Below are 16,991 nucleotides of genomic sequence, written 5' to 3' on the forward strand. Positions count from 1 at the left end.
GACGCTACCGCGTCCCCGCGGCGGGGCATGGGGGAGGGGTTTGAGGTGTCTGGGCTGCTCAGTTGCGTTGCTCACGGGGCGGGGCCTCTGAGGAGGCCCTGCGCGTCTGGAGTGGCAGCGTTGCAAAGTGCTCGGGGTTGGGAAGTACGCGCCTGTCGGGTGGTTGGAGTTATGGGAACAAGAAACTGTGGTGGGAGTCAGTGTGTGTGCGTGTGTGTGTGTGTGTGTGTGACTGTGGTGATGTGTGTGAGAGTAAGGGGGCGTGGTTGCGTGTGAGTGTAATGGAGTAATTGTGATGGGATATATGATTGTGGTGTTGTGTTTGTGGTGGTGTGTGGCGGTAGGGTGTTTGTGTGGTTCTCGGAGAAGGTCGATGGTGAGGTGTTTGTGATGTGTAGTGGTTCTTGTCTTATTTGAGTTGACTTCGGTGTAGCGTTTGTCATGGTTGGTAACTGCTTGGAAAAAAAATCTGTATAAATTTTTTTTGTATTTGGTTTTAAGCAGTCCTCCCTGCCCTCCTTGGCCACTCCTTAGTCTCCTTTGCTGTCTTTTTTCCCCTGGAAGTTCTTGGCGCTTTTCTGCTGCTTTCCAGTTTTCCTGTCGACCTTTTCCAGGTTCATTATCTCAACATCATATGGCTTGCTTCTTATCATATGTATAATTTAGCTATTGTTATGATAATAATGCTGCCTAACTACCCCTAAACTCAGTGACGAACTACAGCAAGCATTTATTCTCATGGTCACCTGTTCACAGGTTTTCTGTGTTGAGTTTACTTAGGCTGGGGTTGACTGGACTGCAGTATGGATTTAGATCTGCTCCACATGGGTTCTTTCTGCTGCTCAGGCTAAAAGGACAGTGGTTAACCATGACATGTTCTCCTCATTATGAATCACCAGAGCCCAAGACAGATCATACAAACACCCTTAAAAACCTCTGCTCCTAAATATGCTAATAATACGTTAGTCAAAGCAAGCCACATGGCTAAGCTTAATGTCAGTTACACCCAAAATGGGAGCACAAGGCAAAGTTACATGGTGAAGAGTGAATATTAGTGGGGGGGGGGGGGGGGGGGGAGGGGGTGTGTGAAGAATTGAGACCAAGATTCTAATCTACCACATTACAAAACATGTCACTTTATCCTGGTGAATGCCTTTTAGTACAAGTTCTCTTTTGTCTGGTAATATTCCTTTTCAGGTTTTGTTATTGTAGTACCCAGGAATTTCATTTTCCAACCCCTTCTTTTTATGTTTTTATGCTTCAGATCTCTTGTAAAGAGTATATTGCTGGGCTTTTTACTCTTTTATCCTGTGTGAATGTTGTTTTAATAGGTGAGTTTAATTCATTTGCATTTATTGGGATTGCTGATATAAATTTGTTTTTTACTTATTGCGACTTTTTTATTGTGCACATTTACCTTATTCCCCTTTCCCTCTTCAGTGCTTTGGTTTCTGTTCTTTTCCTTGAATTTTTAATATGCACGCATAGCAAAATCCCAACTTAAGATTTTCAAACACTTGAACTCCAAACTACCCACTCATTTCTATGTTATTATTGTCTAATGTATTACTTTCTTCTGACTTTAAATGCCCCAAGTTAGTAGAGTTCATTTGTTAAATACATATTTATGTGTGTATATATATATATATATGTGTGTGTGTAGGTATATATAAAAATGTGTACATATGTGTTTTTATATATATGTGTATATGTGTATATATATTTTTAAATTTTGATAAAATAGAGATAACATAGCACATAACATAAAATTTACCATCTTAATATCTGTACCCCCATTTTAATTGCAGCATTATTTACAATAGCCAAGATAGGGAAACATTCATTGACAGATAAACAGGTACAGAAAATGTGGCATATATATACAATGGAATATTATCCAAAGAAGGAAAACCTGCCATTTGTGACCACATGGATGAACCTGGAGAACAATTACGCTATGTGAAATAAGCCAGTAGCAGGACAAGTACTACATAATTCCGTTTGTATGACATATATAAAACAGATTCAAGAAGCATAAGAATAGAAAAATGGTTGCCAGAGCTTGGGAGTAGAGGGAAATGGAGAATTGTTGTTCTGTGGGTATAAAGTTTCTGTTGTGCAAGATGAATAAGTTCTAGAGATCAGTACAACATAGAACCTATATTAACAAAGCAGTATTATGAACTTTGTTAAAAGTATAGATTTCATGTTAATTATTCTTACAGAAACAAAACACAAAAGAACACGAAATTTTTAGAGGCAATAGATATGTTTAGTACTTTGGTTATGGAATTGGTACTGGATATATGCATTTGTCCAAACTCACCAGGATGTATATGTTAAATGTGTGCAATTTTTTGTGTATTAATTATACTTCAGTAAAGCTAAAAACATTTAACATTTTAATCATTTTTAAATGTTGAGTTCAATGGCATGACATTCATATTGCTATAACACTATCACCATCCATCCATCCATCCATCCATCCATCCATCCATCCATAGAACTCTTCATCTTGCAAGACTTTATACCCATTAAACAATAATTCCCCATTCCTTGGATTCCCCAGTCTGAGCGACTACCATTCTACTTTCTGTCTATATGAATTTGACTTAGTACCTTATATAGTTTGGATCATACAGTATTTGTCTTTTTGTGACTGGTTTAACTTAGCATAATGTCCTCAAGATTCATCCATGTTAAAGCATGTATCAGAATTTCCTTCCTTCTTAAGGCTAAGATTCCACTGTATGTATGCACCACATTTTGTTTATCCATTCATCTGTCAGCACATTCTTTGGTTGCTTCCACCTTTTGACTATTGCAGATAATGCTGCCGTAAACATGGGTGTACAAGTCCCTGCTTTCAGGTTTTTTTGGTACATCCCCAGAAGTGGAATTTTAGGATCATATGGTAATTCTGTTTTTCATTTTTTGACTGCCATACTGTTTTCCATAGTAGCTACACCATTAAAAAAAATTTTTTTTAATGTTTATTTTGGGAGGTGGGGGGGGAGAGACAGAGTGTGGCAGAGAGAGAGGGAGACATAGAATCTGAAGCAGGCTCCAGGCTCTGAGCTATCAGTACAGAGCCTGATACGGGGCTTGGACCCATGAACCGTGAGATCATGACGAGCTGAAGTCAGCCACTCAACTAACTGAGCCACCCAGACACCCTGTGGCTACACCATTTAAAAATTTTTTTAATGTTTTTTAAATTTATTTTAGAGAGAGAGCAAGCAGGGGAGGAGAAGAGAAGAGAGGGAGACACAGAAACCAAAGCAGGCTCCAGGCTCTGAGCTGTCAGCACAAAGCCTGATGCGGGGCTCAAACCCATGAACCATGAGATCATGACCTGAGCTGAAGTCGGACGCTTAACTGACTGGGCCACCCAGGTGCCCTGACACCATTTTAATGAACATATTTTTTTGAGCACTTATCATCAATGGCAAAAACAGATAAAATAAATCCCCGTTTTCATGGAGATTATATGAGGGGGTACACAGAAAATATGTATGATAAATAAATTATATAGTTTGTTAGTGATAATTGCTATAGGGGAAAAAATAGAAACTGTGTGACGGATATCAGGAGTATCTCAAAATTATTGTAATTGAATGTTACTGTTTTATTTTGTTCTGTTATACAGTGCAAGGATTATTCTCTTGCATATTATTATTTTACTTTTTACCTACTAAAGGCTCAAAGCAGATGATAATATTTCTTAACTTGGCCATTTTATTCATCCAATATCATTGTGATGTGAGTATAATTCTCATTTCAGATGAAGAGTATTGGAATTCTAAATTGCAACTCTTTTACCTCAGTTGCGAAAATAAATGGGAAATGGAATAGCTGCAACTCTCTTTTACTCCGAACCTAGAGTTGCTGCAAAGCTGTCTTTTTTTACTCACCTTTGTATTTGTCTCTGCACAGGGTCTGCACCTTTATGTTCACAGAAGATATTTGAAGAGCAGACACTATGTGAACATCACTGTGGTGTTTACCTTGTTTATCTATAGTCTTGGTGTTTCTCCTGAGCACTTGGTTCAACCTAGGTTGCTAAGTCTTTGGGTTTTCCTCCAGATTTCTGCTGTCTCTGGATCCAGCCTCTCTGGTCAGTGATTCCAATGAATGTGAATTATAAGCAAGGAAGTTAATTGTTTGGGGCTGTATTAGTTATCTACTATTGTGTAACAAATTACCTTAAAATTTAGTGGCTTAAACAACAGGAAATATTTATTGTCTCACTTTCTGTGGGGAATGAGGAACAATTTATCTGGATACTTTGGCTCAGGTATTTCATGAAGCCGCAGTCAAGATGTTGACAAAGCTGCAATCTTTGGAAGACTAGATTAGAGGTGGAGGATTTGCCTCCTAGGTGGCTGGCAAGCTAGTGTTAGCTGAGGACAGGAGCCTCTCCCTGTCGGTGGTTGAGTGTCTTCATGGAATGGTGGCTGGCTTCTCTCAAAGTGCATGGTTCAAAAATGTACAATATAAAAACCACAATGTCTTTTATTGCTTAATTTCGGAAGTCACATACTGTCATTTCTGCAACATCCTATTGGTTAAACAGATAGACTCTATTCAGCATGGGAAGGGTGTACAAAAAACATGAATACCACAAGGCAGTGATCATTAGGAGCCATCTTGGAGGCTGGTTACCATAGGGATCTAGTGAGAAAAAACAAGTAAATTGGATTTGTATCATAAGCCCACAGGTCCTCCCTCCACAAAGATAAGACAGATCTGTGATATAACTAAAAGGAAGCCTGGAGGACAGGTATCCATCATGGAAGGAGACCTTCTGACCTGAGTCCTCTCCTGGAGGCTGGAGAGTCCTGAGATAGAGTGGACCCTGGAATTGCTGGATCTGCAGCTTATTTTAACCCTTCTGCCCTGAGTGGGCAAAGCCTGAATGACTTCTCAACCTTGAGACATCAGCAGTAGCTGTGTGACAGTGGAGCGTTTTACCCAGATGATGGAAAGGAGAGGTGAGGTGGTTCAGAGATGAGCAGAGTTTAGGAGAGAAAGGCTGTACATTGAGGGGCAGAAAGAGTAAAAAGAGTTAGGAAATTCAGTACTCCTAACAAGAAAGTTCATATTGGTGATAATTGACTGTGCAGGGTAGACATTTGTTTTTTATTTATTCACTTGATTTTTTTAAATAAGTATTTTAAATGTAATTTCTATCTCTCTTACGTTTAGATTTTTTTGTAAAGGGCTGTCAAATATATAACTATAAGCAAAATTTCCTACTCTATCCTTTCTCATCCCTTGATCCCACTCCCTAGAAGCAACCATTTTGAACATTTTGGTGTTCAGTTCCACTTTCCTGAATAACATCCTCATACAGCTCATGCTTGATTTCTCAGTTTTAGATATTTCCTGGTGACTTTTGAAAATGGAGATAGGGATTTATCTGTTTTCTACCTAACCTCTTTCTTGTCTTCCTCATCCTACCCTTCCCCCACTCACCTTCTCCTAGTCCTTCTTTCTAATATGGTGTTATTAGAGGTTGAAGGTTGACCGGATGTCAGGATATGCATCTATTTTGGGGTGGGGGGTGGGCTGGTCAGTTTTCCCAGCAAGAAGTCCTAGATTTTGCTTGAGGAGTATAAGCCAGAAATGCTTTGGGAAGGCAAATAAGGGTAGGAAGTGATGAGAGGGGAGAGGAAGGATACCTCATCTTTCAACATTACAACTTTCACTTTAATTCCCTTATTTTCTCTATATTGCTTCTGTTCCCATCCCTGCATTTGGTTCCCATCCCATACTCCTGGTACCTAGTGCCCCATTCCTAAGCCTTTCAAGGGTTCTGCCATGGTTTCCCCACCCTTCCCCCACCCTCACTTAAGCTGCAGCTTTCTCTAGTTAATTAGATAACAGTTATCTGTCTCTAGCTTCCAAAATTTTGTTGATATCTCTTATCTGCTGAAGTCTCTATATTCTTTATCCTTGTGAAATTCAGCTTCCTTTGTTCCTTTACTTTCATCATGGTTGGGTTTGGAAGAGGGCAGAAGTAAATGCAAATATGCACTCTTCTATGAGTTTTTTAGATTAAAATTTAAATTGTTTGAAAATATCATTAGAATCATGATGGCATTTTATTTTTTCCATCATAAGAATGTTTCACAATGCCTATAACTTGTCTCTGATGAAAGTTTTCCCACTTTTTTTGCAGTGCTTCATAAATTATATAATTTTTTAATCTTTGTAGTATTTATTAGTATGTACTTGAAATAAATTTCCTAGTAAGAATAAAATAATAGGCTCCTAGGGAAAAGCTATATTGTCAATAAATTCATTGGGCACCCTGTACTTAGCCTTTCATAAATTCTCATTGGACCCTGTATGATTACATTAGTCTTTCATGTACATTTCAGCATCTCTATAGCCTAGTGGTCACTAATATTTCTCAGTGCTTTGAGGATCATTATAGATGATATTATAGCCACCTGGTACTGAAGATTTCTATAGTCCTTTGGAGCTCTGAAGTAAATTTGCTTTATTTCTCTTCCCTCAGCTTGGCATTCTCAGGACTCTGACCTTTTGGAGGAAGAAGACGATATGACCAGGTCTCTTGTACGTTTTAAGCATTTATTTGTTTCCTGTATTATTTTACAATGCAGTAGTAGTGGGTTACCTTAACATACCAGTGTATTGGAAAAAAACTAAATTGATGAAAATTAAGATGAGGAAAAATACAGATGGAAGATCAGAACCAGGTAAAATTTGGGATACGGCTATACAGAAAACAGGTCCATACAAAGTTATTAAAGTTGAGTTCAATTTGAATATGAGTGGGAGAAACAAAAGCAAACTGTGACACAAAGTTTATTCCATAATTTGCACTGTTTATGAGGAAAAAGCTATTAAGGAAGGAAGGAAAGAGAAAGCTTTTCATTGGCACCATCATTCTTATACTTTTAAGCTTAGATTTTTTCAAAGTCTGTCCTGGCCGAAGATTAAAAACTAAAATTATCTGGAAGAGTAAATAGAACACATCTTTAAAATGATCCTACATATATATTTTCTTCAGTTGAGATTATTACAAATTGAGCTAAAACATACTAACATTCTATGGAAAAATCTTCTAGTTCTCTTATCTATAGCTTTCCACATTTTTTTTTTTTTATTATTGACTCAGAGGATGCAGTATTCTTTGTCTTCTTGCAGAATGACTTGTTCTCCTTTGCTCTTAATTCCTTTTGTTTCCAATTCTAGAATCCCTGACACCTCTGTGGTTTAAATATTATCCACTTCGCTACCTCTTTTTCTCAGCTTATACTTTCCATCCTGAGACACACAAACACACTTCTTTTGGATGTGTGATCATGTGGTTCATGCAGTTATTTCTCCTGTTGGCAGAGTGCTTCCCTAGGCCTGTGGAGACTTGGGTTCAAATCTTGGCCCAGCAACTTACTAAGTGCATGTTATGGGCAGGTTTCTTAATCTCTTTGGCCTTAATTGTTTATAAATGGGAATTATAATAATACTTATCCCATAGGAATATTGGGAGAGTTCAATGCATATAGTAAGTGCTCCATAAATGATAAGTATTGTTAATAATTGTTAGCTGTAGAAGTCCTTCCCACCTGAAAAGGCCTTGAGATATGTTGGCTGTATTCATTGATTGCCTTTTTAGTTTGACATATGAAACCAATGAGATAAAAGAGAATATGCCTGGTTTGGGTTCATACAATTAATCCTTCTCTTTGGTAAAACTACCATGAACACTGTAATAAGGCAAACAGCTTATTTTGCCTTTATAAAAGGGAACAGCTTTTGTAATGCCGCATAAATATACTAACAATTCTTAAAAACCAATAATTAAGAAAACAGAAAATATCATGAAGAACATGAAGAGGCAGTTGGAAGAAATGAAAGTGGCCAGTAAATATTTTAAAATATTAATGTCAAAAAGAAAAAGACTGTTCAGATTTGCAGTTACATTTTTTAGGCGTATTTTGAATTGGTGGGTAATGACCATCTTTTATAAGAAGATTCCAAATAATTAGTTCACACATGCATTTTGTCTATGTAGTAAAAATCTGGAGATCAAGCAGTTGTGGTCTGCAAGTGGGATACTCGTAGCTATCAAAAAATTCATAATAGCTCTTGTCAGATATGAAAGCCAAATGTTTTGGACTATCAAATAGAAATAGACTGCCTCTGTTCCTGGGCTTGCAGTCCCAAATTCATTCTACAATACGGATATAAATCTAGTCCATGGCAATTTTTATTTATGTGTGAATAGACTACAGCTAGAAAGGCAGCTAGAAAAATTTTTCTACGACAATAATAGCTTTATTATGTGCCAGGTGTATTATGCTATAAACTTTACATAGCTTATTTCATGTAATCATTATCAGAAGCTTGTAAAGTAGATATTATTATTTTAATTTTTACCAAGGAAGGAAGTAAAGCACAAAGGTTAAGAAGTTGGCATAACTTCATGTATGACGTGTTTATTAAAGCCAGAATTCAAACCATACAACCTGACTCTAGGACCACACCATGATACTGTACAGATTGAAGCCCACTCATGAATGAAGGAATGCAATTGACTGTTCATATTATTTGTTCATTTTATATTAGTCTTTTTTCTATTTGATTTTAGGGAATTTTAAGAATGCCTGTTTTAGCATTAAGATTTATATGGATACCTTTGCCTAATCTATCACTTTTATGTTGTTATGTATCTTTTGTTGTATAGACACTTTAAATTTGGATAGTTACATTTAGCATATTATAAATATGGGCCATATACAATAAGAATTCAGTCAATATACAGCATCAGTATTTAATAGTCCTTTCTTTCATGAATTGCCAATGTTGGTCTTTTCTAAGATAGCTTTTTTTTTTTTAAGTTTATTTATTTTGAGAGACAGTGCATGTAAGGGGAGGGGCAGAGAGAGAAAGAGGGAGAGAGAGAATTCCAAGCAGGCTCTGTGCTGTCAGCACAGAGCCCGACATGGGGCTCAATCCCATGAACTGTAAGATCATGACCTGAAATGAAATCAAGAGTTGGATGCTCAACCAACTGAGCCACCTAAGCACCCCATTCTAAGATAGCTTTCATAATGTTAGGTTATAGAGATAGTCTGTTTTCAAAAGAAAACAGACTATTTTTGCATGTAGACCAGTTGTTCCAACACCATTGTTAAATAGATATTTCCTTTGTGATGCCACCTTTATCGTGTACATGCTTAATTGTTTCTAGGCTCTTTATTCTCTTTCTTTATTCTATTTGTCTACTACTATACCAGTACTATACTTCTGTGTGTGGGTGTGTTTACATTGTTTTAATTACCATAATTTTAAAATAACCCTGTTACATAGGCAAGGATTTCCCCATCTCCCACCACACACCACACGTATGTTGTTCATAGTCTTTTAGAAATTTCTTAGCTACTTTGGAACCCCTGTGGTTCCACTTGAATTTTATTTATTTTTTATTTTTTTAAGTTTTTTTTTTTTAATGTTTTATTTATTTTTGAAAGAGAGAGAGAGCAAGTGGGGGACGAACAGAGACGGGACAGAGGACCAGAAGCAGGCTCCATGCTGACAGCACAGAGCCCAATCCGCGGCTCAAACCCATAAACCCCCATGCTACCACATTTATTTACTATAATTCTATATGCCTAGTCATGTAAAAAGAGAAAAAAATGTGAGATACAAATTGGGAAGGTGTGTGCAAAATTATGATATCTAGATGATACAGTTATGGACGTGGGCAGCTGAAGAGAAATAATAGAACTCAATCTCACATGGACACAAAATTAATTTATATAAAACCAATAGCATTCTATATATAAATCACAACCAGCTCAAAAATAAAATGGAAGAGGGGCACGTAGGTGGCTCAATCAGTTAAGCATCTGACTTGGTTTCAGCTCAGGTCATGATCTCACAGTTTGTGAGTCTGAGCTCTGCCTCAGGCTCTATGCTGGCAGCGTGGATCCTGCTTGGGATTCTCTCTCTCTCTCTCTCTCTCTCTCTCAATAAATAAAATAAATAAACTAAAAATAAAATGGAAGATAGTAAAAGTAGAAAAAAAACCATAAGGAAAAAAAATATGAGAGAAAAAAACTTAAAATATTAATGTGGCCTAAAAGAGGATTTCAATACATTTTTAAAGCATATGTTTTGGATAAGATCCATCACTATTAAACCAATTTAATTTTAAATTAATCTTTAGACTTAGTAAACTGATTCTAAATATTTTTCTTAGAATAAGGCAAGTCTATTCAAACTGAGTCTAGAATATATTTGAAAAGTAAGGATATAAAATAGCTAAGAAAAAATATGAAAAAATGTGTGCCATGCTCTAAGTTCTTAAAGGAATATTTAATATTTGTGTAATCTTTTTTTTTTTTAATTTTTTTTTAACATTTATTTATTTTTGAGAGACAGAAAGAGACAGAGCATGAGCAGGGGAGGGGCAGAGAGAGACAGGGAGACACAGAATCCAAAGCAGGCTCCAGGCTCTGAGCTGTCAGCCCAGAGCCCGATGCGGGGCTTGAACCCACAAACTGCGAGATCGTGACCTGAGTTGAAGTCAGATGCTTAACCAACTGAGCCACCCAGGCGCCCTGTTGTGTAATCTTTTTAAAGTTTATTTATTGGGGCACCTGGATGGCTCAGTTGGTTGGGCGTTAAAACAATAAGCATTAAAAAAATATAACTAATCAGTTAATTAAAGTTTATTTACTTTGAGAGAGAGAGAGAGTGAGCACGAGGTGGGGAGAGCAGAAAGAGAGGGAGAGAAAGAGAATCCCAAGAAGTATCCATGCTGTCAGTGCATAGCCCAACTTGGGACTTGAACTCACAAACCACGAGATCATGACCTGAGCCAAAATCAAGAGTCGCACGCTTGACTGACTGAGCCACCCAGGTATCCCTAATATTTGTGTAACTTTAGGAAAAAATAATTTTTTAGAAAAAGTTGCCAGGGGGCGCCTGGGTGGCACAGTCGGTTAGGCGTCCGACTTCAGCCAGGTCACGATCTCGCGGCCCGTGAGTTCGAGCCCCGCATCGGGCTCTGTGCTGACAGCTCAGAGCCTGGAGCCTGTTTCCGATTCTGTGTCTCCCTCTCTCTGTGACCCTCCCCCGTTCATGCTCTGTCTCTCTCTGTCCCAAAAATAAATAAACGTTGAAAAAAAAAAAAAAATTTAAAAAAAAAAGAAAAAGTTGCCAGCATCATGTATACTACAGAAGTGACATCAATTGCCTTTATGCCTTTATTGTAAACTTTGTCATTTTTTAAAAAGATTTGTCCTATTAAGTATCTTAAAAATGGAGAGGAAAGTGCTGTGGTACCAGCAAGAACTTTGGAGATGTTAAATCTTGTTGCCAGGGCTATGGGGATACCCATCTTTTTTTTTTTTTTTTTTTGACTGGAAAAGGAATAAAACTTAATGACACGAACTTTTTGGGATTTTTTTGTTTGTTTTTGTTTTGTTTTTTGAGGGAGAGGGAGTCTGAGAGAGAGTCAGGGAGGGGCAGAGGGACAGGAACAGAGAATCTTAAGCAGGCTCCACACTGGGCTCTATCTCACTGCTGTGAGATCATGACCTGAGCCGAAATCAAGAGTCGGACACTTAACCAGACTAAACCACCCAGGTGTCCCATGACACAAACTTTGAATTTATGTTTTTTAAGGTTCAATCTCTTTGTTCCTTGCTAATATGGTATTTTTAACATATATATGTAAAGAGAGTTAACATCTTAGGAAAGTAGACTATTTTAAAGCACTGACGCATCTTTTTATACAGTCAGAAATTAACCCATATTTATTTCAAGGTCTTTTGTTACTTGTTTTATATGTTTTGTCAGTAGTGTGATCTTCATTTGTTTTTTTTTCCTCTGTGAGATTTATGCTCATTTACTAGATTTAGTGGAAAAGAGGTTTTGATGCTAATTTATTAGAACTCATGAAAAATGCATTTTCTCTTTTGTTGTTTTTCCTTATCTTTGTTATACTTTATATTCCTTAGGGATTATATATTCCTAAAACATTTATTGAATGATTACTGGGTCCCATGCTTAGTTCTGAGTGCTTCTCATTTTTTGTCTCCTTTAGTTCTTACGTCAACCTATTGAGGAAAATGACACTTTACAGATGAGGAAACTGAGACTCAAATTTGGCTATTGTTGAGGTCACACAATTAGTAAATTTTGAAGCCAGTAAATTTTGATGTCAGACTCTACAGCCTCACTGTTAACCAGGAAAAATGTCTAAATCGAGTTCTACTTTGAGAGCCTAGTACTTTGAAAATTTTTTCCAGTTAGGTATGTGTTAATTAGATATATATTCTGCTTTTCTGCTTCTGTTATCTTGCTTGGCATCTGTAGGCTGACTATGTGGGTTTGGGGCTCTGCTTTGGGATGCAGGTCAACTGGTCTTGCCAGATCACTAAAGTACATGAATGAAGTCAAGTGAAGAGCTTGCCCCAGTAAACTGCTGCCCTTTCACCTGAATGAATACATGAGGAGCAGACTTGAGGCTACCCAACATCTCAAGTCAAGGCTGTGAATTGTCTTTTCACTTTCTTGATGATGGCCTTGAAAGCACAAAATTTTTATATTTATCTAATGTCCATTTTTCCCCCTTTGTTGCTTATGCTTTTGGTGTCATATCTAAAAATCCATTGCCTAATTCAAGATTACAATTAACACCCATTAACATTGTCATAATATCTCTATTTTTATTTCAGCTCCTTTAATTCTTTTTCATTTGTGCCTTTGGTTTTACTTTGTATCGTGTATACAGTACATTGAGTATAGTGTTTAGATTAAATCTTCATTCTCCATCTCCATATTTGTCATCATCTTACAAAATTGAGTATAGTTTTTAGATTAGATCTTCATTCTCCATCCTCCATATTTGTCATCCTCTTTCAACATTTTCATCTCTTTGTTATTTTACTTTGCGTCCTAGGAGAGCTTCTTAGTTCTCATGTCCATGGTCACATTGACAGCTCTGTCTTTTATACCCTCCAATATCTATTAAAAAATATTTTTCATCTCCTGGGTATTTTAATTCTGTAGTTGAATCTCTGTTATGTTGGCATTCCTTGATCTTGCCCATTTCCTTTTTCATCTCGTCCCTGTTTCACGTTTCAGCCAGATCTCTCCTTCAGCATAAAGCTTCCATCCTCTCTCCAAACACACCTCCATGTATTCACCAACCTGGAAGCTCCTACACCTATGTTTTCTTCTAAAAATTGTATAGTTTTAACTCTTAGCTTTAGGTCTTTGATTCACTTGGAGTTAATTTTTGTACCTGGTATGAGGTAGGGATTCAACTTCACTGTTTTGCATTTAGATAATCTGGTTGCTCCAGCACACGTGTTGAAAAGACTATTCTTTTCCCCAGTGAATTGTCTTGGCACCTTTGCCTAAAATCACTAAAATGTGAGGGTTCATTTCTGAAATCTCTGCTTTATTCACATTGATCTCATATGTCTATACTTATGCTAGTACCGTAACTGTCTTGATTATTGTAACTTTGTATTATGTTTGAAATTGGGAAGTGTTGAGTCCTCCAGCTTTGTTTTTTTTTTTTTCTTTTTCATGATTGTTTTGACTGTTCTGTGTCCCTTGCATTTTTATAACAATTTTATTAGGATCACCTTTGCCATTTCTGTAAAAAAAAAAAAAAAAAAAGGCAACTGGTATTTTGATAGGGACTCCATTGAATTTGTAGATCAGTTTGAGGTGTATTGTCATCTAATATTGTTTTACAATCCATGCACATGGGTGTTTTTCTTTTTTTTAGGTCCTTAAAATGTCTTTCAATAATATTTTATAATTTTCAGAATGTAAGTTTGACAAGTATTTGTTAAATTTGTCCTTAAGTATTTTATTCTTTTTGATGTATTGTAAATGGGATTGTTTTCTTAATTTTATTTTTTGTTTATTTATTATTTTGAGACAAAGGGAGAGAGTGCAAGCACATGAGCAGTGGAGGGGCAGAGAGAGAGAGAGAGAGAGAGGGAAAGAGAGGGAGAGAGGGAGAATCCCAAGCAGGCTCCCCACTGTCAGCATGAATTCCAATACGGGACTCGAAATGACAAAGCATGAAATCACAACCTGAGCCGAGATCAAGAGTCAGACACTTAATTGACTGGACCACTCAGATGCCCCTTTATTTCATTTTTGGATGTTCTCTACAAGTATCTAGAAATACAGGTGAGGTTTTTGTGTTGATCTTATATCCTGCAAACTTGCTGAGTTGTTTATTAGTTCTAATAGAATTGTAGTGGATTCCTTAGATTTTCTATATACAAAGTTATGCCATATGAAAATAGTTTTATTTTTTCCTGTCTAATCTGGATGCCTTTTATTTCGTTTTCTTGCCTGATTACTCTGTCTAAAACATTCATCACAATGTTGAATAAAAGTGTACATCCTTGTCTTGCTCCTGACCTTAACAGGAAAGCATTTAGTCTATTACCATTTATTATGTTAGCTGTAGATTTTCTGTAGATGCTTTATATAGCATTGAGGAAGTTTCCCTTTTTTGCTAGTTTGTTGAGTGTTTTTATCATGAAAAGATGTTGGAGGGTTTTTTTTTTAATGTTTATTTATTTTTGAGAGAGAGAGCACAAGCAGGGGAGGAGCAGAGAGAGAGAGAGAGAGAGAGAGAGAATCTGAAGCAGACTCCTGGCTCTGAACTATCAGCACAGAGCCCAATGCAGGGCTCAAACCCACGAACTATGAGATAGTGACCTGAGACAAAGTCCGACGCTCAATGGACTGAGCCACCCAAGTGCCCCCAAATTTTGGGTTTTGTTAAGTGCTTTTTCTGCATCTGTTGAGATGATCATGTGGTTTTTGTTCTTTATTCCGTTGATACCATGTATTTCATTAATTGACTTTCAGGTGTTAAACCAATATTGCATTCCTGGGATAAATCCTTCATAATCATTTTTATATATTTTTGTCTGTTTTTTAAAAAAAATTATGGGGGCGCCTGGGTGGCGCAGTCGGTTAAGCGTCCGACTTCAGCCAGGTCACGATCTCGCGGTCCGTGAGTTCGAGCCCCGCGTCAGGCTATGGGCTGATAGTTCAGAGCCTGGAGCCTGTTTCTGATTCTGTGTCTCCCTCTCTCTCTGCCCCTCCCCCGTTCATGCTTTGTCTCTCTCTGTCCCAAAAATAAATGTTGAAAAAAAAAATTAAAAAAAAAAATTATGTTTATTTATTTTTGAGAGAGAGAGCATGAGCAGGAAGGGACAGAGAGAGAGGGAGACAGAGAGTCCGAAGCAGGCTCCAGGCTTTGAGCTGTCAGCACAGAGCCCGATGTAGGGCTCAAACCCACGAACTGTGAGATCATGACCTGAGCCAAAGTCGGACACTTAACTGACTGAGCCACCCAGTCACCTCTATTTGTTTTTAAAGAGCAGTTTTTGGTTCATAGCAAAGTTGTAAGTATAGAGATTTCCCATATACTCCTTGTCCCCATGCATGCACAGCCTGCATGACAGAATATTATCAATATTCTCCACCAGAATGGTTGGTACATTTATTACAATTTGTGGACCTATATTCCCCAAACCTATAGTTTACATTGGGGTTCACTCTTGATTTTGTGCAGTTGATGGAATTAGACAAGTTTATAATGGCATGTACTCATCATTATAGTATCATACAGAGTATTTTCACTGACTTAAAAATCCTCTGTTTTCTATTCATTGCTCCTCTCTCCTCCACCAACTGCTGGCAATCAATGATCTTTTTACTGTCTCCATAGTAGTTTTGCCTGTTTCAGAACATCATATAGTTAGAATCATACAGTATATAGCCTTTTCAGATCAGCTTCCTTCACTTAGTAATATGCATTATAAGGTTCCTCCCTGTCTTTTCATGGCTTGATAGCTCATTTCTTTTTAGTGCTGAATGATATTCCATTATCTGAATATACCACTGTTTATTTATCCATTCACCTACTAAAGGACGTTTTGGTTTCTTTTAAATTTGGTAATTCTGAATAAAGCTGCTATAAACATCTGTGTTCCCGGGGCACCTAGGTGGCTCAGTTGGTTAAGCATCCAACTCTTGATCTTAGCTCAGGTCTGACAGTGTCTACCCTTTTTTTTTTTTTTTTTTAATCCATTTACTACTAATGTTAACACTAAAATTGTTGGATTTATGTTTTCTATGTTCGTGTCTTTTTTGTTTCTCCTTTACTGCTTATTTTTTCCCTTAAGTAAATGTTTTCTACTATAAAATTTTAACTTTTTAAATTATTTTTGACTATATTTTTCTCTGTGCTTGTTCTAGGACCTATCATATACATTTTAACTTACAAGAATCTTCAAGTTTATGCTAAATTCCAGTAAGATATAGAGACATTACTCTAGCTCTATTCTCTCTTCTGTTTTTTGTATTATTATTGTTACGTGTATTACATCCATGTTACAAACCCAATGCATTTCGTATTATATCTTTTTTTTTTAATGTTTATTTATTTTAAGAGAAAGAGAGTGAGCAGGGTAGGGGCAGAGAGAGAGAGAATCCCAAGTCCACGCTGTCATGCTGTCAGCACAGAGCCTGACACAGAACTCGATCCCATGAACTGTGATATCATGACCTGAGCTGAAATCAAGAGTTGGATCCCACCCAGGTGTCCCATTCTAGTTTTCATCATTTGTTCATATGGGTTGGAGTTCCCAACGGGTGTCATTTGCCTTACTCCAGTATAACTTTGCTTTCAAGATTTTCTCTTTGTCTCTGGCCTTCAGCATTTTTGCTATGATTTATCTGGATGTGTGTGTGTATGTGTATGTTTTTACTTGGAGCTCATTTAGTTTCTTGGATTCATAGAGTATTTTTCATCAAATTTGGATAGTGTTCAGCTATTTCTTGGCATGTTTTTTAATACCTTTATCTTTTTCTTGTCCTTTTAGTACTTTTACTATGTGTATATTGGTATACTTGATGTATATATTTGATAGTGTACTTGATATCCCACATTTCTCTGA

General features: G+C 37.0%; 1 protein-coding gene across 20 annotated transcripts in view; it reads left to right on the forward strand.

Moving 5' to 3' along the window:
• Window positions 1-16,991, forward strand: part of ZNF568 (zinc finger protein 568) — a 79,445-nt gene that overhangs the window by 244 nt on the left and 62,210 nt on the right. For 2 of the 20 annotated variants that reach the window (XM_045440966.1, XM_045440962.1), the window contains exons 2-4: window positions 1,265-1,331; window positions 6,527-6,585; window positions 14,185-14,199. The exons of 1 other annotated variant lie outside the window; for it this stretch is intronic. In XM_045440966.1, coding sequence (XP_045296922.1) covers window positions 1,265-1,331; window positions 6,527-6,585; window positions 14,185-14,199 — 141 coding nt within the window. Of the gene's footprint in view, window positions 1-19; window positions 191-1,264; window positions 1,332-3,391; window positions 4,995-6,526; window positions 6,586-14,184; window positions 14,200-16,991 lie in introns of those variants that run through there. 17 more of the 20 variants (XM_045440969.1, XM_045440983.1, XM_045440975.1 and 14 more) reach the window with 15 other exon arrangements.

This window comes from Leopardus geoffroyi, chromosome E2 (genome assembly GCF_018350155.1).
Source record: "Leopardus geoffroyi isolate Oge1 chromosome E2, O.geoffroyi_Oge1_pat1.0, whole genome shotgun sequence".
Lineage (NCBI taxonomy): Eukaryota > Metazoa > Chordata > Mammalia > Carnivora > Felidae > Leopardus > Leopardus geoffroyi.